The 25359-nt window shown below is 42.1% G+C and overlaps 1 protein-coding gene across 2 annotated transcripts in view; it reads right to left on the bottom strand.

Moving 5' to 3' along the window:
• Window positions 1-167: 167 nt before the first annotated feature.
• The window catches only part of LOC117496765 (GDNF family receptor alpha-2-like), a 50198-nt gene continuing 25006 nt past the window's right edge, over window positions 168-25359 (bottom strand). For both annotated transcript variants that reach the window (XM_034148510.1, XM_034148511.1), the window contains 5 exons: window positions 22167-22545; window positions 11634-11746; window positions 10601-10741; window positions 6149-6285; window positions 168-1347 (listed from right to left, as the gene is read on the bottom strand). In XM_034148510.1, the coding sequence (XP_034004401.1) occupies window positions 1210-1347; window positions 6149-6285; window positions 10601-10741; window positions 11634-11746; window positions 22167-22545 (908 nt within the window). In that variant the 3' untranslated portion in view covers window positions 168-1209. The remainder of the gene's footprint in view (window positions 1348-6148; window positions 6286-10600; window positions 10742-11633; window positions 11747-22166; window positions 22546-25359) is intronic.

The raw sequence follows: 25359 nt of genomic DNA, 5'->3' as shown, positions 1-25359 counted from the left end.
ATTACACGATGCATCATAACCTCTGCTCTCTGAGGGGGCAGACGAACCCCCACACTGGCAATTTAAACTGCTTCTAATAAGCTACTTTTCTCCTGCATGGAAATATAGACACACACACATTGTAATAATTGTCCACACATACTCAGTGATAATACTCACACACGGGGTTATGGCTTTCCAAGCAGTTTGAGCTTGTTTAATCTCATCCCTGTATACATTCTTTGTGATCAATCCTTTATAGACAAATATAAACGCAGATAATGAAGGCCTTCAATTAGTCCCAGTACAGAGTCATCTTAGAGTACAGTCCATTCAAGATACATCATTTGGTTGAATGAAAGAAAAGAGTTGTATATATACATAGAGACAGAAAAATACACATGTGCAGGTGGACGTTTGGCGCACACCCACAGTCATTAACAAACACAGCTCAAATGACCAAAGGACCGTTAACTACGTCACCATCGTTAAGTTCTTTTCGCCACCTGCTGAAAACGTACCCAAATGAAAGATCTGTACGGTAGTTTGATTATGGTCACGGATACTATACCAACACTTATAACACTGAGTAGGCTTTACAGTTTAGAGTTTACAGTAGTGTTGAAGAGACAGAATGTAATCATCCCCTAGATTTGCGGTCTGTTCATCTAAGAGAAGATTAAGTCGAGAACCAATTCAAGACAAAAAAAGTGTGACTGAAAGCAGAAATATGTCTCTTTCTTTCTCTCTCCCACCCTCTACCGCTCTACCCCATTTACCTCTTGCTCATTCCCTTTATCTCTGCAACAATTTATTTTCTGTCAATCCAGTCTTCTTTTAATTAGGTTGTTCATTCCCTCTCCCCCTCTTTTGGTGCGAAAACGGGCAGAAGTCTTTGAAATGATCAGCTTCAGTCCTCCAGGATTTTGTGTCTTAGTCTGAGAGAGAGTCATTTCTGGAGAATGGCCTTCAATGGCCTCTCCTACCAAGGGAACTCTTTAAAAAGCCATGTGCTCCATCAAAGTCGTGTTCCGACCTAACAATACATCAAATGAACAACAAATTCACAATTGTAAAATCTCAATATTTTTTTTCTCCTCTTTCATAAATGCCATTTTACGTCGACCGCAGAGAGATTCAGCCTTCTTAATATCAGTCTCCGAAATAACACCTTCTGCTTTTGGGATCAGCTTGTGGGTGGATGACCTCTTTTCTCTCCTCCTGGCGCTTCTATAAGGCATGCTGGGCCAGGACCAGAGCCAAGGCCAGGGCGGGAACCAGCGCCCAGACGTTGGCACACAGACAGGCAGAGTGGTCCTCTGGCAGGCCATGGGTCTTGCCCAGGCCAACCCCACTTGGATCAGGATACTGGGCAGATAGAGGGACACACAGAGGGAGAGAGATGTGAAAAGGTTAGTCATGACTCAGACGCTCGTGCCGCTTCTTACGCTGGCATTTGATGAGGAGAGAGAAGCGAGGGGGAGGTGAGTAAGGACAGAGCTAAAGATAAGAGAAACAAACAAAGAATCAGAAAGTCAGAGTAAAAGTGAGACACTATGATTCTGTGGCAGAACCACTTTGGCACGGAAATCAAGTGTTTGATCCACCAAATGTTTTGATATGTGAAGTATATTCCAAGCCCCGGCTGCTTAGTATGCTCTCTGCTTCTTTAACAAGTTGGCAACAAAGGAAAGCTTCATGTGAGGACTTTTTTCCTAAACTCTTTAAGGTTGTGCCAGCAAGTCTCTAAACAGTTTTTAAAGCTATATCATTAAAGACGTTATTTACAAGCAAAACATGCGACCAAGCCAAACACACACACACTACAGAAGCCAGCAGCAGCTGCTCTTTCAATATTTCATAAGGCATAAATTACAGCAAGCAGAGCCCAAACAAAACACTTGCAAGACCCCTTGTTTGCAGGTTGACTGTGCACGATTGAAAACACTACAATGTCTATTCTTATGCACAAGGGGAACATAAACGTATGTATGGAGAGCAAACAGAGAGGAAGAAAAGCAGTTCACCACACTGCTCACATTATGGCAGAGAGCAGTGGGAACACATCAGCCCAGATATGAAACTCCGTGGCCTCCAGAGTTCTACGGTTATATCCACACGGAAATTGCCTTATTATATGCTTTGCCATCAAATTGTTAGCATTTTGAATACTTTTTACATTTTCTCGGAGTCTTGTAACACAAAGCATAACCATTTGCCTCGAAGTTAAAGTAGTCTCGCTCAATTTGTGGAGGCATCATTTTCAGAGCAGCACAGCCATACAGCGGCCCATCATAAGGAACATGAAACATGTTCTCCCCCTCCTCCTCCTCCTCCTCCTCCTCCCACTCTTACTCCATCACCCCCTCAACTCATCTTCACCGATGTAACCTTTGCAGAAATTGTACTTTGCACCATTTCCTTGTACACAGGAAACTCACTACTCAGATGTTATCTACCAGCACTTCATCTTCCCAACAGAACAAGGCAACATATTAACATCAAACAATGATACATGAAAAGGGTGTTGGATTCTATTAACAAGACAAGCATATCATTTCCCCTGTAAAGGAAAGGAAAGAAGGATGGAGAGTGAGGGAAGGGAAAGGAGGGGCTTCCAAATAGCTGCAGTTATCTCAGTACCTGGGCTTTTGCTTTCATACAAAAATGGTTAAATGACAGTTGCCAAAAAAGGGGGGGGAAAAAGCTATGGGTAGCTTGACAATGCACCAAACACATCCGCGACTAAAAGCCAATTAATTAGCAAGAGCAGTGATGTGTGGCAGCAGCCTGTTGACATGAGTCCAGATCTCCGGCTGCAGCCAATATCCACACATAGACTCTGGCTTGTGAGACGGCACACACACCAAAACACACGCCTAAAAAGCAGCAGCCACGCAAACAAACGCATGCACCGTGACGAAGCGGAGACAATGTCAAAACACGCTGTCATTTACTGATGCTAACACACATGCAGAGAGGAAGACAGGATGGAAAACAGTATTTATTTGAAATACTGATGAGGCTATTTATCATTGAACAGGTTACTACACGTTTATTGTAGACAGTGTTTTCATTATCGATCCGCACATTGTCAAATGTACAGTTGTATAAGGCTGCATCTTCCAAGGCAGGCTGGAGTAACCCTGAGGTATGTACTGTAGTTTCTATCCGTAATCAATTGTATTCAATTGAGCAGAAAATCAACACAGTGACAGTGTGGGAACACAGACAGCAGCGGCTTCCCACTGGTTATGAGGTTAGAGGAAGGTTAGCTGTTTAAAAATGAAAATTTGAAAAGCAGTACAAATAATAAACATTTCCTTATTTGAGAAGGACATTTACAATTAGAAAAAGGATTATAAAAGCCTAGAAAAATAGTAAAGACATCACTGGGGATTTAAAATAGTCCTCATGAAATGTTTTAGTAAATGGGGAAAATGATGTCTCTCCATATAAACAAAGATTATTACACTCTGACAATGCTCAAAGGAACATGCCTCAGCCCACATGTTTACTCACTAAGCAGGGGATAAAACCCACAACAACTGGTACTGACATTTATGAATAATTATGCATCTAAATGGGCTGAAACACTCTATTAGAGAGCAGTGTGACTGACGTGAAGACTTAGTCACAGGCGGCTGATTCTGCTATACGCTCACTCTTCTCTAACACATTATAGGTTACGCTTTTGTGTAATGGTGGTCCATCCATCCAACACCATCCTAACATATTCTGTACAGCGAGGACCCCACGCTGGCCAACGGGAGATTTACAACCGTGGACGATCAGTCTTCTGCCAAGAGGGCTCCGTACCACAAGAACATTTATCTGCCATGGAAGTTCGACAAGTTTTAATTGCCAGGCATAGCTGTCTGAGAACGCAGGACCGCCCAACATGTCCCTACCAAACTCCCTCTCTAATTATAAACTTCCTGCTTGAGTAATCACACGTCTTATTGTTTCCTAATTACCATTTTTACAATAAATTAAACACCACGCTGCACTGAGACAGGCAGAGAGCGGTGCATCAATACTGACATACACACACATTCCTCTGCAGATATCTACTATACATTACCTCCCCGCCATCTCTCCCTGCAACACCTTTCCCAGACATACACTGTGTTATTGTTATCAGAGGAGCTTGTTCATTAATTGTCTTCCTCGCAACATTTTAAAGATTTTTAATTTGCTGTCTTCGCGACAATGAGTGTTACTGCGTGAAGGACAATGCTGCATGACTCGGGTGCCGTGTGACCATTTATTGGCTGTGAAAGCCCCTGGAATGACTCAAAAGCTATGTCTTAATGGGAGTCATTCATTCAGCATGCTAATTTGCAACACGGCACGCTGCTTAGATTCTGTGTATATCTGTAATAGTGACTGCAAAATGACATTAACAATAACATCAGCAGAAGGTTTTCAAAGTGCAATTGTATACTACAGTATGTCATTCAGCCGTGCTTGGGAACTGGGTCTCCTGCAAAGGTGAAACACATCATCAGTCTTTCACCAGAAGGCAAGCAGGGCACATCTAAAATACATCTGTAAAACAGAGCAATATGTCATTGTGAAAACTAATCAAACTCAGCTAGATAAAAAAAGAGAAGGGGAAAACCTCTCGTTTGCCCAAAGTGCAAATGAAATATTCCTGTCCTGTTCGAGAGAGACAGAGAGTGAGGCGGCAGACAAAATGCTCCTGTCATTTTGCACATTTATTTAAAAAGAAAATGAAGTGCAGTTCTATTAAAAGACAAACACATGTGCATTCTTGCAGCACAGCAAAGAGTGATGTGTTTCTGCTCCAGACGGGGAACCCAGTTATAGCTGAGCTGACTGCAGTCTTCTGCTCGGGCCCTGGGCCAGTATTTTAGAACCTCTAATCCAGATTAAAAACCTGTCTTCTCATTTATTTCGCTATTTCATTGTGTGAGAGAGAAATATAACATTTCAACCGTATGTCATCATCTAGGGTGTAGCCTAAACTGTCTTATCATAAAGCGTCTGAACTGATGCACCAACTGCTTTAACAGGCGTAGAGATTGGATGTGATGTGAATGAGAATGGGCCATTGTTGAACGTCATGATTTCGCCTCTTCACAAAACCCTCCTTTCATGAGAGCAGAGTTAAAGACCGTGGATCGTCTGAAAAGTAAGTTATAACAAATGTAGCCAAGGAAGTTGACTGCTGGAAGTGAACAGATACATTTGTGCTGCAAAAACAACATGTACATAAAACAAATGTTATTTTAAACACGTGTTTTAACCAGGCTTGGGGAGTAACGGACTACATGTAACGGGAGAATAAGGATACAAAAAAAGGGTAAATGTAATCCCTACAAAAAACACTTCATCAGATAACTGTTACCTTTTTTTAAATATGGATTACTAGCAGGATTACAATGTAACAATACATTTAAAATAAAGACACACACTGCCTCAATTTTCTTTTTGGTTTTCATTAAGGCTACTTCAACTTTCATTGTTTTCACATAGACATTTGATATTGAGGTAATCCAAGAGTATTGGGAAAGTAATCAGGTTACATTACTTTCATATTGTGATACTTTGATAATGTGTAACTACTGTAGTAATTGTAAAGGAATTAGGGCTGTGCAATTAATCGTATTTTAATCGCAATTACGATTTGACCTGCGACAATTACGAAAACAACATAATCGAAAAAAACGATTATTTTGCTTTGCTAGGTTGTGACATATTTGATCTAATTTATTTTTGGTCTAATTTATCATATCATATTAATATGTGTTTAGTAGCTTGTGGAAGTGCGCTCCAAAATATTTGTTAATCTTGTTTATTGGTATTTATTATTTTGATATTATTTATTTAAATATAAATGTATCATTTATTTTATTTATTTTTGTATTGGTTTTTCAGTTGAATTATACGTTCAGGGTAATCAACAGTTAAAAAGATACTGTTCAAATTATTATTTGTATTTGTTTTAAAGTTCAATAAATGGATGCTGTCAAAGTCAATGAATAATCGTATTTAATAATCGTGATATCAATTATTGACCAAAATAATCGTGATTATGATTTTTTCCATAATCGAGCAGCCCTAAAAGGAATACGTATGTAAAGTAACCCTCCCAAACCTGGTTGTAAGACAAGCAACGAAACCACCAATATTAACATATTACCGTGTGGATGATGACAAAGGGATGTTCTGAGGGGGCTGTTGACCAATCAGTACCCGTCTTCGTTGTCGCAGAGGGGCCGGGGACAGACCTGTTCTGTATGTTGTCTAACCCGTAGCCGAAGGCCTGGATGGCGTTTCCTGCGGGGACAGAGATATAAAGTCATTTGTTTTTCCCTGCCGTCCCAGCAACAAGCCAGCGAGCAGACAGACAGCTCTAAGCCAACTTCTTGGTCCCCTGCCCAATCTTTGGCAACCGAGGGGGGGGGGGGGGGGGGGTGGAGAGGGAAGGAAAAAAGGCAGGAGTAAGGACAACCAGCCTTTTTGCTTCATCAGTGCACTCGAGAGTTCAGATAATCAAAAACAGCAATCAGGGATTTGTTTAAAAAAATCTTTGAAATGTGGAGCTGAGGCTCTTATCTAAGGTCAAGTCCCTTTAATCATTAAGTGATTTTGAAAGCGTTATACATGTTTCATCTTAACCTAACTTGACTTCTGTAAGGCCCTTTATCTTGGAAGCCAGGCCTCCGAACACTCTAGTCTGCCAGCTCTGTTTTCATCTAGAAACACACAGGTTCGTAATACTCTCCTCCCTGTGCTGGCTCTATAGAGCTGCTCACCGTAATCACCTTTCAGGCCCTCAGACACCATGCCGATAATCCGCCATCGGTCAATGAAGCGCTGTCAGTGAGTGTCTGTTCACCAACCAACATGTACCTTCTGGTGCAGAACATGCGTGTTGACTGGCTCTTTGTTGTTGTCTTTGTGTTGTGTTCAAAAGCAACCATCCAAAGTCCTAGATAACAGTCGACCCGGTGGCCACTAGTTCGTCAATGTCTGTTTGGTGTTTCTGGGCCTTTACTCATCTGTAAATTCTTCAAGTCTAGCCCCTTGTTTTAAGTTGTTTTGCGGTCCGTGTGCATTGTTTATTTATTTTCTAGCAGGGTGAGCCCTTTTTGCTTAAAGTGGACCTATCATGCTATATTTGAATAATATAGTGTAGGACCATACCTATATAAGGCATATTTATACTTTTTTTTTTTCAAAATACCAAACAGATCATGCATTTTAGCCATGCCTCATTTTGCTCAATTTGACAATTTCTAGCTCTGTTTTAGCAAGGGCTGATTCAGTGAGAACAGCACCACCTACAGGCCTGGCATATGTACTACAACGTCTCCAGCGCTTTCGAACGGCAATGGCCGTGGCTGTCTCCTCCTGATTGGTGGAGTTGGCCCAATAGCCGTAGCGGCACCGTCAGGACAGTGTTCAAATCTGGATCAGTTTTTATCAGATCCGTTGCAGCCCCTTTTTTAGAGATTTGGGTATGGAGGAAAATAGAGAGGGTTGTGTTTTCTGACACTTGGTGAGTTCCCTGGAACACCAGGGACACATATTCATGTATAAAAGACGTACAAAAGTGCATTTTGCATGATAGGTCCCCTTTAAAGAAAACCATTCTGCCGAGTTGTTTGAATTTAGGTACAGCCCTTACATCATTGAGTATTGGGTTGATCTTAAGAATTTTTTGTTAGCGTACTTTAAATTGTTGAAGTCGAGCCGTTGTTTTTTGGGGTTGTTTTATGTCCGTGTGCATTGTATTTTGATTTCCGAGCATGATCAGCAATCCCGTGGTTGTTATCCCCCCTTTACAATCGGCCATCCCTATCCTGTAGAGACGTTTTGGAATTGATTTGAAGAATGTGTTGTTAGCCTACAATTAAATTGGACGAGCTTCAATCCATCTTTCCGACCTTTAACAACCATAAGGTCACTAAGGTCCGCTGACCAGTTGCTTCGGGGTGCTGCCAAGATCAAAGTTGAAAAAGGGGAGATGGTGCCTTTGCAGTTGAAGCACGGCCCCATACTGCCTCATGTTTAATATTCTATGTCGCGCTTTCATTTTGAATGCATAACATGTTTATAGTATGCTATCAATTTAGCTTCTAATTATGCTTCTATAAATGAATCCTGCAGGGACATGATAGAGACGTCTATCAAATACAAACAAACAACAAATAGAGAAATAATGTCCGCACTTGAGATGATGAACCCCAATTTGTTTCCCCTCAGCAATTGAATCTGTTAAAAGTAGACAATCATTCAGCTCAAACAAAGAACAGCAGCCTGTGAATGCATACGAGTGCCTGCAGATGTACTGTATGTATGTGTGTAATGTTGTGTCTACGAGCATGTGTGAGTCCCTGCAAAAATGTGATAAATCCCTGTTCAGTCAGCTTTTCAGCTAGATATGGCAACATAGGGGCTGAGTACCTTTTCACTGCTCATCCGTTTAAAACACGAGGCTTGTTTCTCTTTGTTCAGCCAGAGAGAAGGCAAGGCATGTAATTGCTTGGCAACCACATCCATTATAAGGTCAGCATGCCGAGATGACTTAAATAGATTCATGTGACTGATCAAACTGAAAATATTCCCGAAGAAAGCAGAAAAAAGAGGCATTTTCCCGCCACCACATAACACAGATTATCGGATGGACACAAACATTCCTTAGTCCTCCGATGCATGGCCACATTTGTCTGTCACATCCTCCATCCACCTACACAGTGTTGCACACAAGCACGCGTACTACACAGCAGAACCCAAACAAAGGCAAACACACATACCCCTGCACACTTAACACATACAAAAGCACCCTTCATGTTTCCCTTTCTGTTCGACACCGGTGATTTGCTGCTGGAAAATAAAATCACATAAAGGAACGGAGCTCACCAGAGAAGCCTAACAACTTAAACGCTAGCAGTTAGGAGCCTGCAAAGTGCCGCTGAGACACGTGATGCTCGCTGTCCTCCTAGATGCCGTGCGATGGAGGAATAAAGTCATAAATCAAACTACTTAGCTGGAAGGCCTCCACACAGGATGCTTTAACTGCACTCAAATGTTTCACCGAGTGATTAAACTCATTGCCAATAGCAATTCAATTTTTTAATGACTTGATAAGTTGTCCTTTGATCCCTGGGCATAGCATGCATAGCCCTACCTGCAGGGACAGATGGAGGAAGAGAAAAGGGAGGAGAGAACAAGAAAAGCAGAGACAAGAGGAGGAAGGCCATGTTTGATCTATAATGATATTCATTTAGTTGGACTGCTTTATTTTGGCCTCTATTCACAACTTATCCTTTTTATTTATTTACTAGATCTTTTAAGGTAAGACTGTGAGACAAGGTGTCTATAATAAATGATTTGTCTTACAGACGCCTTCAATTGCAATGTGATTCAGATTGTCAATCAATGTAAGGTATAAGGTATTTACTCGATAGAAACAGTGAACGTTAGTCAATGAGGGCAACTGGGAGCTAAAAGTGATTTTTCAAATGTATATTATATATAGATTTATATGTATGTTTATGACTGCACATTGAGTGTTTTTTATATATTCTCCTCAGCGTTGTGTCAAAGTGTATCGCCTGTTCTCCTTGACTGCAGAGCGGAGATGCTGCATTTTGTGTTATTTTTCAAGACGCCTCCTCAGCTCCCAGCCTCATCCCTCATCCTGCACACTCAGCTAAAAAACGGTACACCAGCAATCTATTGAAATGGTCTGAAAGCATTATCCACAAAATGGAACATGTTAAAGGCAACGGTGTCGTGTAGCGCTGATCACACTGCTCGCTCCACCATAACAAGGACATAGCTTTCTGTATTTTATTTTTTTCAGTGAAGAAAGCACAAGAGTGTTGGACGTAACCACTCTGTCATGCTGCACCCTGGGTGTTATGCATAAGATGTACAGATGATATGTATTTTAGCTTCTGCTATTATTTCATTTGTACTTGTTCCGTTCCTTTTTCATGACATTTTTCCGCCGCAAGGGATAAGCCCTTTAACTCTCGCAGATTGAATATGAAAATGACATGCAAATGGTTTCCTTTGTATTAAAGTCTGGGCAGATCTTGTCCGAAGGGGGGGATGAGAAGTGATAAGAAATGACTCGTTTTTGAGAAGAACATTTAATTCCATCTTAATCAGCGGGCAAAGGGGTGTTCGTGGTTAAGTTGGATCAATGTAGCACACAAACTTTATACGGACTTCAAGGAGTTTCATCCATTCATCCATAAGTACCTTAATCCTTCTGGTTTGATTTCTTTTTTTGTTTAACTATGTTACGTAAATAATGTATTTCCTCATTCATTTCAGTAAAAAAAAATCTATATTAACTTCAATTTGATACCTGGATGTTTGAAGAGTATCCACCCAACAACATCACCTCCCGAGTTTCATCACTGCAGAGCTCCAGGACATTGAAAAACAGAGTCTGCCATGAGGCCATTAAAGTTGCATTAGATCGAAGTTCATAGCTCACTCTACTCTTACATGGCAGCAAGAGTAACTACCGCATCACAAGCTAGTGCTCTTATCAATATAACATGACTGTTGGACCCTATCAGTTACAGAACCCATTACACATGCAGAGTATCCATAGGTTGGGACGGCTTACTTAGGCATGTGTTATCCGTGAATTCCCGGAGGAAGTTGGAGCATTCCTCTTCCTGGTTGCCGCTGCCCTTACAGCTGCACCACGGGGAGACGGTCCAGTTGGAGAAGCTGCTGTCGACATAGTTGGGAGTCATTTCTGTCCCTGTGAGGTCACCCACACACAAACACATACACACATCAGGACAAACTGTTATAGGTCACTAATGGACTACATTTATTGCACATAGTCTATAAACAGATAACAAGATGTTAGTCATGGGTTTGCACTATCTGAGTTTATGACAAGGTGAGGCATTTTGTAATGCTTTATTTTAGATGTAAAGAGGCCATTATGTTATGAATATTTTTGCAAAGTAGGTGCTTGTGTGTGTGTGTGTGCTGTTTGAATATAGCACCACAGTACCAAAACATTTTACTTAGCAAATGTGTCCCTGTGCCGATGCTTTCAGCAGGAGTCAGGAGTGTTAGATGCACTTTGTGTAGTATCTTTCTAGAGAAATCCCAGGAAGAGCCATGGCAAATTAACACTTCACACTGCACCAGTTATGACACATGGTGGGGAGGCAGTGACTGATTGTGAATTATGGACACTTCAGCAACCACTATGCAGTATTTTCTTTTTTAAAGTTATTTTTATGTAAATTTGCATTTTAAAAATCTTCCCGAGCTCCGTGACGCCAAGGGACCGTTATCAAACGTTGGCCAGCGTTGAAATATGTGCATGTACTAGTCCAAGCACATTGTTTGAGCAACATTTAATATGAGCAAACAGATGGTCATCAAGTGTTTTAATTAAGTAAACACTCTCTGTGCCTCTCCTGCCTAATTACTTCTCGTAGCGAGCTGATGTCCAGTGTGCTTTGGGAGATGTAGGCCAGGAGGGGGAAAAAGTGAAGGTCGACCTGTCTTTTACCATCAATATTTATCTCATCTAATACCTGGAATTTGACGAATTTATTGTGGGATTTAAAAGTACATTTGCCCACCATTTCCCCTGCCATATTTTCTTCTCTTAAACACTCAAAGAAACTCACCGATGAGCCGTGCGTAGGAGGCCAAACAGGCTTGGTGATTGTCTTGGTTGGGACAGGTGCTCACGGTCTGCGGAGTCACTGCGCAGTTCACCATGTAATCAGCCAGCCTAGACCTGCACAACAAACATGAAGCACAGAACCGAAAATCAAAAAAGGCAGGCACAGGTTTAGTAAGAAGCAAAACACAGATGAATGCACATGCAAAAGTTCCAAGCACAGGGCCGTGTTTTTTGGCACCGTTTTCACTCTGAAGCATCTGCCAATAGCCAAACTGGGATAGTATATGCAACATCTGTTTCTAGGCCATGACAACAGGTGTCCTGAATTACAAACCAGGTCTCGCTCACACTTCAGTTCCAACAAGCTTTTTACTATTTTCAACACGAACCCAGTTCATTTGGGTGAGAAAGATATGATATGCCTCTATTGGCTGTTTCCTCCATGCTTATCCTGGACATCTCCACTGTTTCCCAAGCTCACTTTCCCCACAAACCGAGCGAGCTGATAAAAATAGTGTGTTTTTGTTTCGGTGTGTGTTTGTGATAAGAGCTTAAGTCTGTGGAGGCCCCCAGGGCAGCATTGCTAATCCACTTAAGTAGGTTTATTGGGAGTAGCGTGTGCAAAGTTGGTCTGTCTGTACTGTTCACATCACAGCTGCCCACTAAGTGAATCACAAACCATTGCACATTTCTTCCCCTCTTTATCTCTGTATCTCGCTCTGCCATGACTTATTCTGTGACCTGGTCTGACCAATTTCTGCAGCCTTAAGTTCAAAGGTACTGAATTGTTCCTCAGGCTGTCTCTTGGGAACGCACGCACACTAACACAAACACACAAGGAAACACAGAAACATGATCTGTAAGGGAAGTGATGTACTGTTTTGTAAAGGGTGCTATGTGGGGGATTTAGAAAAACATTATTGACATTGAAACACCATTAAGATATTTATCGGTATCCAGGCGCCAGCCAGAGTTCAAGTCTTCACTGTGTCTCAAGCCAGTGGTGGTGGGACTGCTGTTCCTCAAAATTAAAGGAACTGTTCAACATTTTGGAAAAATCCTTCTTTGTGTTATTTTGGAAAGTAAAGACCAAAAACCACTCAATACCGCTACACGATATGTACAGTATCTTGATTAAGGAGAAGGCTAGTTTAGTTCCATCATGCAGACGTCAACGTTTTTACTATTAAAAACATTTCAGTGCTAACAACCTAACAACCTATCTGCTCTTGAGTCAGACATGTTTTAACAGTGTGTTCAGTTGTCTGACAGCAGGTACACGTATGTGCTTTTAAGCAATGCAGCTGTCCATACAAGACACACACAGCTTGTGCATCTCTTTTGTTCTTAGCCAATCTCTAGCTGTGCAAGGTTTAGACAAGGTGTCAGAAATGTGCAGTCTGGTGCTAATTTCCTTCAGTTAAGTCATTATCCCGATGTCTCAAAATGGATGTGATAATAACTGAAAATTCAACAATTATAACAACTCTACTTGCATTAATAAAACACATTGACATACTGCCTTGTCTTTAAATAAGCATTGCGCTACTTTTTACTGTTACAGTACCTTCTACGGTACCGCTACTTGATCAGTATTCATAATTTTCTGCCTTTTTCTTACATTTCTGAAGTAATTGGATTAGATGAGATGCATTGTAATGATTCTGAGCTTCCGCGTGTTTATCTGCAAACACTGAATCTATTGCTTTCGGCAGTAAGGACATTGTTGTTCAGGGAACTCAGAGAGGAGGGTACATGTAGCCGTAACACTGTCTATCAGAGAAAGAGAGTTCTTCTGTTGTTGCAGCAAGTTTAAGACCAATGTATTCTGTAACTCAGCTCTGTGAAGACAGCGGAGACAAGCAGATTTGGCTGAGGGGAACATGGGGTGATAAGGTTACAATCTCTCCGTCTCCCTCCCTCTCCGTTTCTCTCCCGCAGTCTTTCGCCACAGTGGAGATGCAGCGAGTGTGGTGTGATGGGCTTGGGCCTCGAGCAGCAAAACCCACTCAGACTCACTTCATTACTCCAACTCCATCTCCATCCGCCCCACTATCAAATCAGCCGGAGAGCTTCTCGATGTGACATGCTGCTAACATCACATCGCGAGCCACGCTTCAGAAAACGTATGGCTGCTCTTCCATGGCTGCAAAGATGGATACCGATGCACGCACACACTCTAATGATACACGGTACATAACATTCCCACAAAGAGGAACACACACACACACACAAATAGGCCCGCAAACCAATCCCGCTCCACAGCAGCCCTCCAAACTCAAAGCCCTCCTCATTCATTCCTGTTTTGAGTGAAAGAAGGCACTTCTACTCACAATCATGCCACAGATGATACAAAAAAAGACACTGAGAGGGAGCAACCTCTGCAGCCACATTTTCCATTTTTCTATTTCTTATCGGCAAAGGCTCCTTTACTTTCATGCCAACAAAGACTGTGAATGTCAGATTTTTTTTCTTCCGGAAAGGCAAAGACCACGAAGATTAAAGAAAGTCAACCAGCACTGTGTTTCTTTTTTAGATGCACGGCCTTTTCAGACAATGATGGCTTAAAAACAGTCATTTAAAGTTTAGAGAGGTGTCCTGAGTGTTCAGACAATGGTGTTCCAAGACTGAGATTCAGCAAATTTCATGGCTTCCATGGGCTTTCCATTATACCCCGGCAAAGCGCCACTCGCTGCTGAAATTACAGGCTGTCTAGCTCAACAGAGTTTTATGGTCATTTCAGCCACTCAGCCCCCAGGGAAGTGGCAGGGGAGCCCCCACAGAGGTAGACTTCTTTCAACCAACCTGACACTTTAAACACAGTGATTCCACTGAGCACTGAGTGCCTGTCCATCCAGCTTGGCAGTAATAGAAAACTAATGGCTTTTTATATGGATTCTTATTCCTATCAGTTGATGCCTGTGACAAACAACGTGACTCAAATCAGATGAGTGTCAGTCTTGGAAACTATTTCCCTGAGGACAGAGGAGGAGCAGGAGGAAAAACAGTTATCAGTCTCCAAAGTCTCTAATAGCTTCCTTTCTACGTTCAAAACTGTTGAGAGACCTCTCCCTGTGCTCCGTCTAAAAATATCTGCTGATGATCATTTCTGTTAAATGTTGCAGCTCTTTACTCTTATCGCTTCCTGCAGTCTTCAGCCATGAGAAGCTTTAGAAATCATATCTCTCACTCATCTACAGAGAGCATAACAATAACCCTGACACAATAGCTGCCGACATAATAGCGGTTGCATGTAGCAAATGAGAAAAAACTGAAGATGGTTCTCGATGCTATAGCTTTCCCACCTCTGCTATCTTCTCCTCTGTTGTGTTCCTCCGACCTCATCGCTCCATCCCTCCTCTCTCAATAATGCCTTGTTGTCTCTGTCATAAAACTGATTGTCATTGCAGCCTTAAGTGTTCATGTGCAAACTCACGGCAAAGGAGGTTTGACCCTGGACTAATCAATAGGCTCCAAAGCCTCGTGTGTTCTTTTGTCACTTGATGTTAAAAGTAAACACTGAGTCTTGGCAGAGCTGAGATCACTCTATTTTGTCAGGCATGGTTTATTACATCATAACAATTATTATGAAAAGCCTCACAATAAAGCCCGGATTTTGTGAGGTGAGTTGCTATGAATATATGTTTTTGATTAAAAGCGATTCTTTTGTCTTTCCATTAAAAGGCAATACTATGAATTGGTGAGCTTCAGTGTCATCCTGATCCTGCATTTCCACTTCCATTTCTGCCGGTGACCCAGAGATTGCTCCGGTCAGAGATGATCATCCATTTTACCCACAGCTATTTTCTCTTGGATGTGCGTGGAGAGAGGCCTTCCTCTTTTGGCAGCACTGTACTCATTAGGATTCACAGTCAATACTCTAAAAGGGCAATGTGGACAGATGGCATTCAGTCACAACACAAGGCAGTTTAGCTTAGCTGTCACACGACAAAACCTTTCACCCCCTGACTCAGCAGAGAATAGAAACCAACAAAAACTGTCTGGTGGAACAACGTCCCATGCATTTTAAGTAGAAGTTCCACACAAAAAAAGCTACCATATGAAATGTTTTGTTAAATTAACCCACTTTCTGTTATATTTACTTATGCATGATTGCAATGTTCCTTGTTTGGTAACCAGAAAATTGTCTTGCTTCTTTGACTTTCTCTCCCTTTCTGTGAACACCACCCGCTGCAGATGTCTTACAACCCCCTAGTGAATGTTATAACATCGGGATGAATGCTAAATCAAGCGTGCCACACACAAAACCCAGTACTGTTTGTTTGATAAGGGGCGAGTATGATTATTCAAGGTTATCTGAACTCCCTAAATACTCTCCGAACAAGGCAAACATCCGCCCCCAGACAAAGTGTACACGTCAAACAAATGGAATGAACTGTCCCTGAAAAGATTACACAGTTAGCAGTGCGCTAAAGAACAGCTACTAGCAGTAATTAAATAACTGTTAGACATATTACATGGGAAAAGTTTAAGCTGCAGCTATCAATGAGACTCCTTAAGTATGGAGAGAAGTTCAGAGTAAGATTGATGAAGAGCCAAAGAGCAGGCCCTAATTGACACATTCAAAACCACACATTGACTATTCTGTAAATAAGGCTAAAGCATTATTGATAATGTTGGCATTAATAATGGATAAGGTGCTGTTGGCTAAGGGATTGTAAAGGAAAGAGTGAGAGGCCTAGTCGGTAATGACTGCAGTTTTCCCCGATACCATGTTCCGTTGGAGATTACGGTTAGGAAACTAAATGGTCATACACTAATCCATGTATTGGAATTAAATGCACTACTCTTTCTTTCCAACTCCGGCCCCATCTGTCCCATTACTTGTCTTCCTCTCTCACTTTCTCTTACTTTCCTCTTAGCCCGTTTGTGGCTCTCATGTGTAGCCAGCAGGCTGAGCACGTCTCCACTGAAGCTAAGGCCTGATTAAAGCCGCACACTGCAGCAAACTGTACTATGTATGAGGAAAAGGTCACATATTGACACATGCTTCGCTTGCAAAAACCAGAGCTTAGCGCTTAGAAAAGACACTTCACTTGGATCACTTGTAATGTAACCAGGGAGATAGGAACAATCCAGGTCTTACCTTCAGCTTCGATTTTTACAAAGGTAATACGAACCTAAACTTCTGTCAATGTGAAAAACATATTTTATTCCTTAATAGTGAGGACATTAATGTAGGGACATTTTTGGCTAGTCTTTACTTTCATTAACAGGGTATGTAAGACTTGGCTTTACATAAAACATTAGAATTAGAAAGATTTAGATTGAAATGTGCGCTAATTAGTCCATATTCTTCTTATATAAAAAAGGATCAATGACTCTGTGTTTCTGCCCCATTCTGTTCTGACATCTCAAATACAAACTGCATTGCTCATTATGCTTGGATAGAAACAGATGTTTTCCAAAACTCAGTTTGTTTTCATATCACAAAAACTTTTCTAATCATAGTGTGCGCAAGTCTGTGTAAGAAGGCGGTTGTGAGGATGGTTGAGAAACTAGCACAGGAGACACGTTGATTTCTTTCAATTTATATACGGAGGGTAACTTAATTACCAAATTAACGTAACTAGCACATTTATTGTAGTGTTGATTAGAACATAATATTTTACTTAAAGCGGACATTTGGTAATCTCAGGTTCATATTTGTATGTTGTGCCTCCACTGTGACATGTGACAGGCACCTCTTTTCACCCTCTGTCTGAAACCAGAGCACCGTCTGCTCTGATTGGTTACCTGGCCGGCTCTGTTGTGAATGGTCAACAGCTTACAGATATCACGTACAGTGTGTTGGACATGGCCAATAGAAGCGTGGGTGTTACTTTGTGATGTCACTATGTTACAAAAGTCAACAATAGAGGCGTTTTAGGCAGGGGGGGGGGGGGGGGGGGAGTGTGGGAAGACAGGGATTTTAGCCTATGCAGACCATTTACATGCACACTACAGGAAAGGAAGAACCCCAGAAATATAATACGGCCCCTTTAAACTTACCAACCACAATTTCAAAACTATAACCAGAATCTGGAAGTCATACGTTTGTATTAAAACGTTGCTGTCTGCACAATATCGTGCCTGAATGCATTCTGCTTTAACACTGACGTAGGAACAAGGCTGCTGTCATGATGCTCACTTCTTCCGTTTCACAGGCTGGATAATGTGTATGAGCTCTGCTGCACGCAATAACAAAAAGAGACAATAATCAATTCATGTTTAGGGTAAGGATTTAGCTCCGGAGCTCAGATGGTAGATGCTTTGCTCACCCATTGTTCACACATGAGTCTGTAGCTCCGGGCGTATTTGGGTTGAGCATGTCATTTACATACGCTGCTTAGAATGTGCTCTTATATCTTGATTCCTTTCCTGGGAAATGGGTTTCCACGCAGTGAAGTCTTGGCTGCTCATTACAGTACATCATAGCGAACTGACTGCATGTGTGAAGACGAGGTTAGCGAACGGTGAGTGTCCTGGGAATACTCTGAGGGTCCTCACAAGTACAAGCGCACCAAAGTACATACTGTCTGTGTGTGAGAGGGAAAGTGAGAGAAACGGACGATAAAAAACGCCAACAACAATCTTTCAACTTGGTGGTGTGTGTGTGTGTGTGTGTGTGTGTGTGTGTGTGTGTGTGTGTGTGTGTGTGTGTGTGTGTGTGTGTGTGTGTGTGTGTGTGTGTGTGTGTGTGTGTGTGTGTGTGTGTGTGTGTGTGTGTGTGTGTGTGTGTGTGCAGAGGCAGCCTGGTACATGTCCCAAACTGGGTCAGGTTACCTGTACAGTGATCGATTGTCTCTCAGCTCCCCACTTTGATAACCAGTGGCAAAATAACTCAATCAAAGAGCACCCCGTGAGCCCGGAGACGCAGTGATATTAATCAAAGACAGAAGTGCTGCATTGATCTTCGGACAATCAATGCAGTACACATACAAGTCCGTGCTCTTTGGGCTACACTTCAATGGGCTTACGTTGCGTGAACTCACATGGAATAGAACAGGGAATTTATCTGCTTGCATACATGCACACTCACATGCTCCAAACAGCACATCCAAATATAGCCCTATTGTCACTCTGTGGACTCAGCAGTCCCTAATGAATAGATGTTGGATACATTTGAAGGGTGGTGAGAACACTGAGAGAAGAGGAAGTGGATATAAATGCAGGACAGTAACAAATATGGGTTTATTGTTTGTTGTATGTCTTGTCTTTCTCTGTTTGAGCAGGATTATGGAAGGAAAGAACGTAATAACTGAAGCAGAAGTACAACCAGGTGTAAGAAATAGGAGCTGCACCATTTATTGGTTGTTCTCCGTCCATCTGCAGTACCTAGATCTCCAGAGTATGTCAACAACTGCCTCCACAGAGACCAGAGAGAGAATGAAATCTTCCAGTGCAATATGCCACCTAAGCCCGTGCCAACATTTTATATTTGAAATCCTTTCAAATATTTATTTTTGTTTGATTGAGCTCTGCGCTCCACCTGGGACAATCTGAACAGTCTCCAAAGGTGAAATCAAAGCCAATCTGGCATCCAATACAAATTCAAAAAGGAAAGTATTTCCTGGTGTAAAGCAGCAAACTGCCTGCCTTTCAAAGTCTAAAATACATAATGAAGCAGGTAAGTATACATTTTTTTAATCCGTTTTGACTTTCAATCATGACCCTGTCTTCATCAGAGCACGTTGCAGGGGGATGAGTTTGTCTTTTAGATTCAGCTGTGCGACCGAATCACAGACGTCCATCCCGCTGAAGTGAAGTTACGGCCCGGATCGATTCTACGACCCTCCCTCAGTCCCTCTCTTTCTCTCATTATCTCCTCCTTTCCTCTCTTCCTCCTCCCAATCCCTCCCCCTCGCTCGATCAGTCCCTTGAGTTCAAATGAAATAGGCTTGAGTTAGCTGTGTATCGCCTGTTTGGAGTCAGACAGGCGTCCCCAGGAGAGACAGGCCTGTGGTGGAAAGATCTTCCTCTGCTTTTATCAACTCATCTCTGAGAGGGGAAAAAGAAGCCAATAAAAGTTTCCTATGCTGCAGTTCTTCAGAGTGCTGTGACTTCTGTGCTAAAAAGTTTCGCCCGGGTTTCCGACAGTGTTTATCACCAAGGTGGCATGAAAACAAACTCTAATCTGTCAAATTAGCATGACAAATAGGTTTTAAATTCAATTTGCTCGTGAACACACGCTTGGTGCAGAGCAAATTAAGAACAGAACGTGTTGGTTAGTGCAACATCTCGATACATCAGATTAAATCAATATGAAGACAGTGTATCCTGCATAGAAAACTATCCTGTGGTGACATCATGTAACAGATAGAGGACATTGAGACAGACAGAGGACACTTAAGGAATATCTCACAGGGTAGTGGTCATTGTGGACACCTCAAGGCAGGATAAAAATCACCAATCAAAGCACACTGTCAGCCCGGCACCGACCAATGACATCTCACTTTAATTGCATCGTAGTGACAGTCGCCTGCACGGCAGCACTTATTCACTGCAGGAGAATGCACCACCTAAACACTACATTATTTGAGTCACGTTCAAGCTAAAAGTGGTTGTGTATGAGTGTGTGGTTTTGTGTGTGTGACTTCTGAATGGCTGTTGGTGCACAAAGCAGCATGTGTCCGCGCTGCACTGAGTGTGTGTGCGGCTCATCGAGCTGTTGACCTCAGCGGGGCGTTACGCAGCCACAGATAATGAGCCTTAACGTTCTATTTCATCTTTCTCAATAAGCAGGTGCACAGCAGACACCTGATGGCCTAAAGGTCATGAAAGCAACTCAGCCTGAAAACAGATTACACAATGCAGGCAAGCAGGTAATTATCAAGACAATCATAAATCGTAGAGGAGGCAATAGAGTTTCCCTGCCTTAGCAGCGCGCTGGTTGGATTTAGTGTTGGTGGAGAGTGGAGAGGAATTGAGTTTTCGCCATTAACGCTCAGCTTGAAGGCTGCTTACCTCTATAGAAACAGGATAAATGTGAAGCACCATAGATATACTTCTCACGAGGATTTTTTTGTGCATGGCTAGCAAGAGTACTTTGGATTTGATGTGACTATTATTCATTCTTACAGGGGAGCTATTATGCTTTTTGGGATGTCCCTTTCCTGTAGTGTGTTATAGAGGTTTGTGTGCAGGTAAATGGTCTGCTAAGGCTAAAATACCAAATGTCCCTCCATAGGGAGTCTCTCTCCCACACACTCCCCCCTCTGCCTGAAACGCAGACTCCTTTGCTTACTTCCGTAACATGGTGACATCACTATGTAACCCTTGTGCTTCTATTGGCTAGCGCTCCAACACGTTGTACGTGATAGGTTAAGGGGCGGGACATCTCTAAGAGTTGACCAATCACAACAGAGCCGGCCAGCTAACCGATCAGAGCGGACTGGGCTCTGGTTCCAGACAGAGGGTGAAAAGAGGTGCTGCAGCACAGGCAGTGTGAGAAAAGTAAAGAGCTTTTTGAACATTAAAGCCTGGAGACATGTCCCAGGAGAGACACTACATACTAATATGAACCTGAGAATGAGCATAATAGGGCCCCTTTAAGCTAATTATCCTGGCGTGTTATCCAAAAGAGAGCAAAGTAATTCAAAAGTGGTATACAATGTTTTCAGACTTGCTTATGCCTGATATTATTTGGGAACATACTATTCACTTTAATGCAAAATAATTATAAAAAAAACAGGTTGAATCCGTTTCAAGTAATCATCCCTTATGTATTGGTTGTTGTGCCTTACTAAATGTATTCTAAACTTGTCACAAGACCTGTGTCAGCCTGTCTCTGTATTGCATTAGCTGCCTAATCATCCGTCCAACTGGGACATACAAAAAGTAACCTAATGTTTCCCCTCTTTATAATTCATACATCACAAGTATTATTTTTAGTGGTGAGCTTTCAGGGGTCTAACACTTGGTCGAACTCCATTAGGCTTACAAATTAGCTTTTAAATGCTTGGAATTATTTAAATGTCCCACATTTTGTTATGCTATTAGACTAATGAACGCAGAGTATATCTCCTCCAACAGGCTGGATGTGTAGCCTGTTGACAGCACATGGTACCGCAGGGGATAAAGATCCTGACAGCTGATAGTACGACCGCTGTGTTTCACCTGCTCTCCGCAGCACTAACACAAGGTAACATGTCACGCATGGGTAGCTGTGAATTGAATCCGGCCGCTTGAATCCAATAGAGGCCCCATGCAGCCAACGTGATCCACTAATGTTTTGTTCAGCTTAATTGAGCATTGTCTATTCAACTTAGCCTCACATCTTCATCTAATAGCCACAGTGTCCTGGAAAGTGTAATTACTTCACTGGCAAAGTTACAGCAAAGAAATATGCAACTTTGGGAAGCCATGGAAAGGAGGAAAATTTCAATTAGCTTTTTCCATGAATGTTTGTCACAACTTCTGCAAATCAATCCAACTAATCCAACATGCATGCACATCAAATTAATGTCTGCCCTGCCACCCCTCATAATAAACACACATGCAGTACGACCCACAACATTTCCCTTTACATCACCTGCAGAGAGAGTCCTGGCGGCAGACCCTGCGATGCTCCAGACAGTTGGGTTTCTCTTTATCTTTGTACGAGCACTCAGGAACGATAGTCTGCCTGCGACGCTCTGCGCAGCCCTCGCTCTGGCAGGGGCAGAAAAGCAGCCGGTGGCTAAACTCTGGGGGCACGCGGTCCAGGAACTGCCTCAGCGCTTTGTGGCAGCGCTTCTGGCTGCAGACTTCCCCCTTGTTGGTGTCCTCCTTGCTGCAGGTGGCGATGTAGGCGGAGCGTTGCCTCTTGCAGCTGTTGTTCAGGTTGCACGCTTTGGCCGCGTCCAGACAGGGGTTGCAGTTTTTCTCGGCGTCGACACATTGGAAACCTTTTGGGGCCACTGTGAGCATGCCTGATGGTGGAATCAAAGAAGAGAGAGAAATCATCAGACATGTCTTTTCCAAATAGTTTAAGATTGAACTTTTTATTGTGATTTCATACTATGTACCCCTTAAAGGTCACCTATTATGCAAAATCCACTTCTTCATGTCTTTTCTACATCAACATGTGACCCTCTGTGTAAAGAGACTCTGAAAGTTTCAAGAAAAAAGATTCCCTCTCTTTTTGTCCTGATCCATTTTTATAAAAACCTGTCTGAAAATGAGCTGATCAGATTTTGGCCACTTCATGATGTCATAAGGATTTGTTGACTTGTGTAACCATTAGCCAATCACCAACCAAGGTAACCCCCCCCCCCCCTTATCACCTGAATCTCCTCCTAGAGCACCATTGAGTTCTTTTTAACCAAATATCTCTCAGAGGGGCGTGGGGAGGGGCTCCTTATTTTCATCTAAAGTAACAGACAGAGAATCAGCACTTTTGAAACAGGGCTGAAACAGAGAGGATTATGGGATGCTACAAGGATGTGTTTGGTGTTTGGAGCCAAACACTTCAGAACCATGTTTTGTATATATCTGAGACCTATTATATATTGATGAAAAACAGTATAATAGGGGACCTTTAAAGGGTTTCTGCATCCTGGAGGATACATTGTTCAGATAAGGTTATACAACAGGGACAATCACTTACAGATACACTTGTGTTTTGATGCCTATGCTCTACAGATATCAGATAAAAAGGTGTAATAACAGTCAAATATGGCCGTACAGTAGGATGGTTGTAATACTGGTGTAACATGGGTGTAATATAGGTGCAATATGGGGGTAAAATGGGGGTAAAGTGGGTTTACCATGAATGTAATATGGGTGAAATAAGGGTGAAATAAAAAAGGAAACCCTAAATGGGCCATGTATCTTGAGAGATTCAGATTGTTAGTTGGACATTTAGTCATTTTAGATACATTAGACAATAGCAATTAAGGCTTTCTTTTTATTGCCAAGTGCTTGCCTTTAAGGGTTAACCAATATCACAATCTATGGAAAACAAATCTTCCCATTGATCCTCTGACTCAACACCATCAATCTAACCTAGTTTACAGTCAACCCAGTTGCGAAGTCAACGAATAAAACAATCATTCTTGGATGTCTTCACGTCGGGGAGTTCATAGCAAATGTTTGACTTGAGTGCTGAAGGAGACTCTTCGATATCATCCATCAGTAAGCCACTGGAGGAATGCCTGCAGGTAGCCGACATCCACTCTAGCTGAATTATTGATCCCGTCTGTTTCAGACCTTGAGTGAAATATGAATCAATTAAGCGACGACTCGAAATTGCAAGTTAATAAATTATTAATTTCCAGGTAAAACTATGATGTGATTATATCTGTCCATTATCAAGTTGTCTGAGCAGGTTAGCTGAATATTCTTTCTTCATTTGACTTAAGTATGTAAGTCTAAGTTTAAGAAGAACACTATAAATGTTTTTAAGTTTATTGGAAAGCAAACAAGTCCCTGGGAAAATATTGAGAAAAATGCTAATTGAACACTGGTCATTGGAAGGAAACATTAAATACAGTAGCATCCGCCCAAGACGTGCACAACTCAAGGACTTTCGCCCACTTTGACCACTCTTGCCTCCATGCTATTTCACACGCTTCGCTAACATCCACTTAATGGACGGAAGAACAAGATTAAATTCCCTTTTATTTCTTCCCATTGTAATCACAAACTGAAACATTGCAATTACCCCTCCGGCTGCACATCATATTTGTGGAAAACAAATGATGTCATTAGGTGTGTCTGGGCGTTCTCACATACTGCATACCACAGTGACAGTAGAATAAAACACCCTTTTTTCACGAGATATACCGGTAATAAGCAGGATCATGTTCACTTGTGGAAGCCCTCTCTTGTATTCAGGCTATATTACAGAAGTTAACCTCCCTCCCCCTGTAGATAATGATATTTCAGAGGTCGTAGCTGCACAGTGACACCCAAAGAGATTCATCTCTTATTCAACAGAACCAATCTAACTCCGTGTCTATCAGCCTGCAGCGGGAAGAAGACCATTTATTATAGAGGTGTGCTTGAGATGCTGTGTTGTTTCCAAGTGGTGCATCCCACGTTATCAATCCTAGGAATGGGGATAAAGAAAACTGGTTACATCACAACGGGGGGATAAAATATTAAGCCTTCCCCTATAATTTATGATTTACTGCCGTTTCAGAGAACATCAGATAAAACAAAACCAGAAGTATTGGGACTTCATCACAGAGCACATTTAAGCTTTCGGTTGACCATTAATTTAATTCAGATGTAACACAGTTTAAATGTAGCAGACACAGGCGGCTTGATGTGTTCAAAGTAGTCCTGTATTTCATTTCATGTTTGTCTCAGGCCAGCGTGAGAACCTCCGCTTGTTTTCGTATAATAAGAACATTCACTTTCTTATTAGAATAACACATCATTGTATCATCAATTGAAACTTGTTTACCCTCTCTGAGGGGAGCGGATAAATGATCCACAGCAGATGTCTGGCGAAACCGAGTCTTGTTAGTGTACATGACTGAAGAAAAAGGGCCGACAGAATTGTGCTCAGATCATGTTCTTACTTGACAGTGACAAACCTTAAAGGCAAGATGTGAGACAATTAGTCGACCTTGTCAAGAGGGAGCAGCTCGGTTCATGCCGGTTCAATAAGAATTGAAAGGAGAGCTGGTTTTGGCAGCGGGCGTAAAGAGGCCGGAGCGGGGCCAAAGTTGTACTAAAGTGGGCCAAGCTTGGCTGAAGCCGGCCTGAAGGAGGGCCGGATGGTCCAGCTGGAGGAG

This window comes from Trematomus bernacchii, unplaced genomic scaffold (genome assembly GCF_902827165.1).
Source record: "Trematomus bernacchii unplaced genomic scaffold, fTreBer1.1, whole genome shotgun sequence".
NCBI classification, from domain to species: domain Eukaryota; kingdom Metazoa; phylum Chordata; class Actinopteri; order Perciformes; family Nototheniidae; genus Trematomus; species Trematomus bernacchii.
Note: the sequence above shows the minus strand (reverse complement) of the source record. Positions and strands in the feature narration are given on the sequence as shown.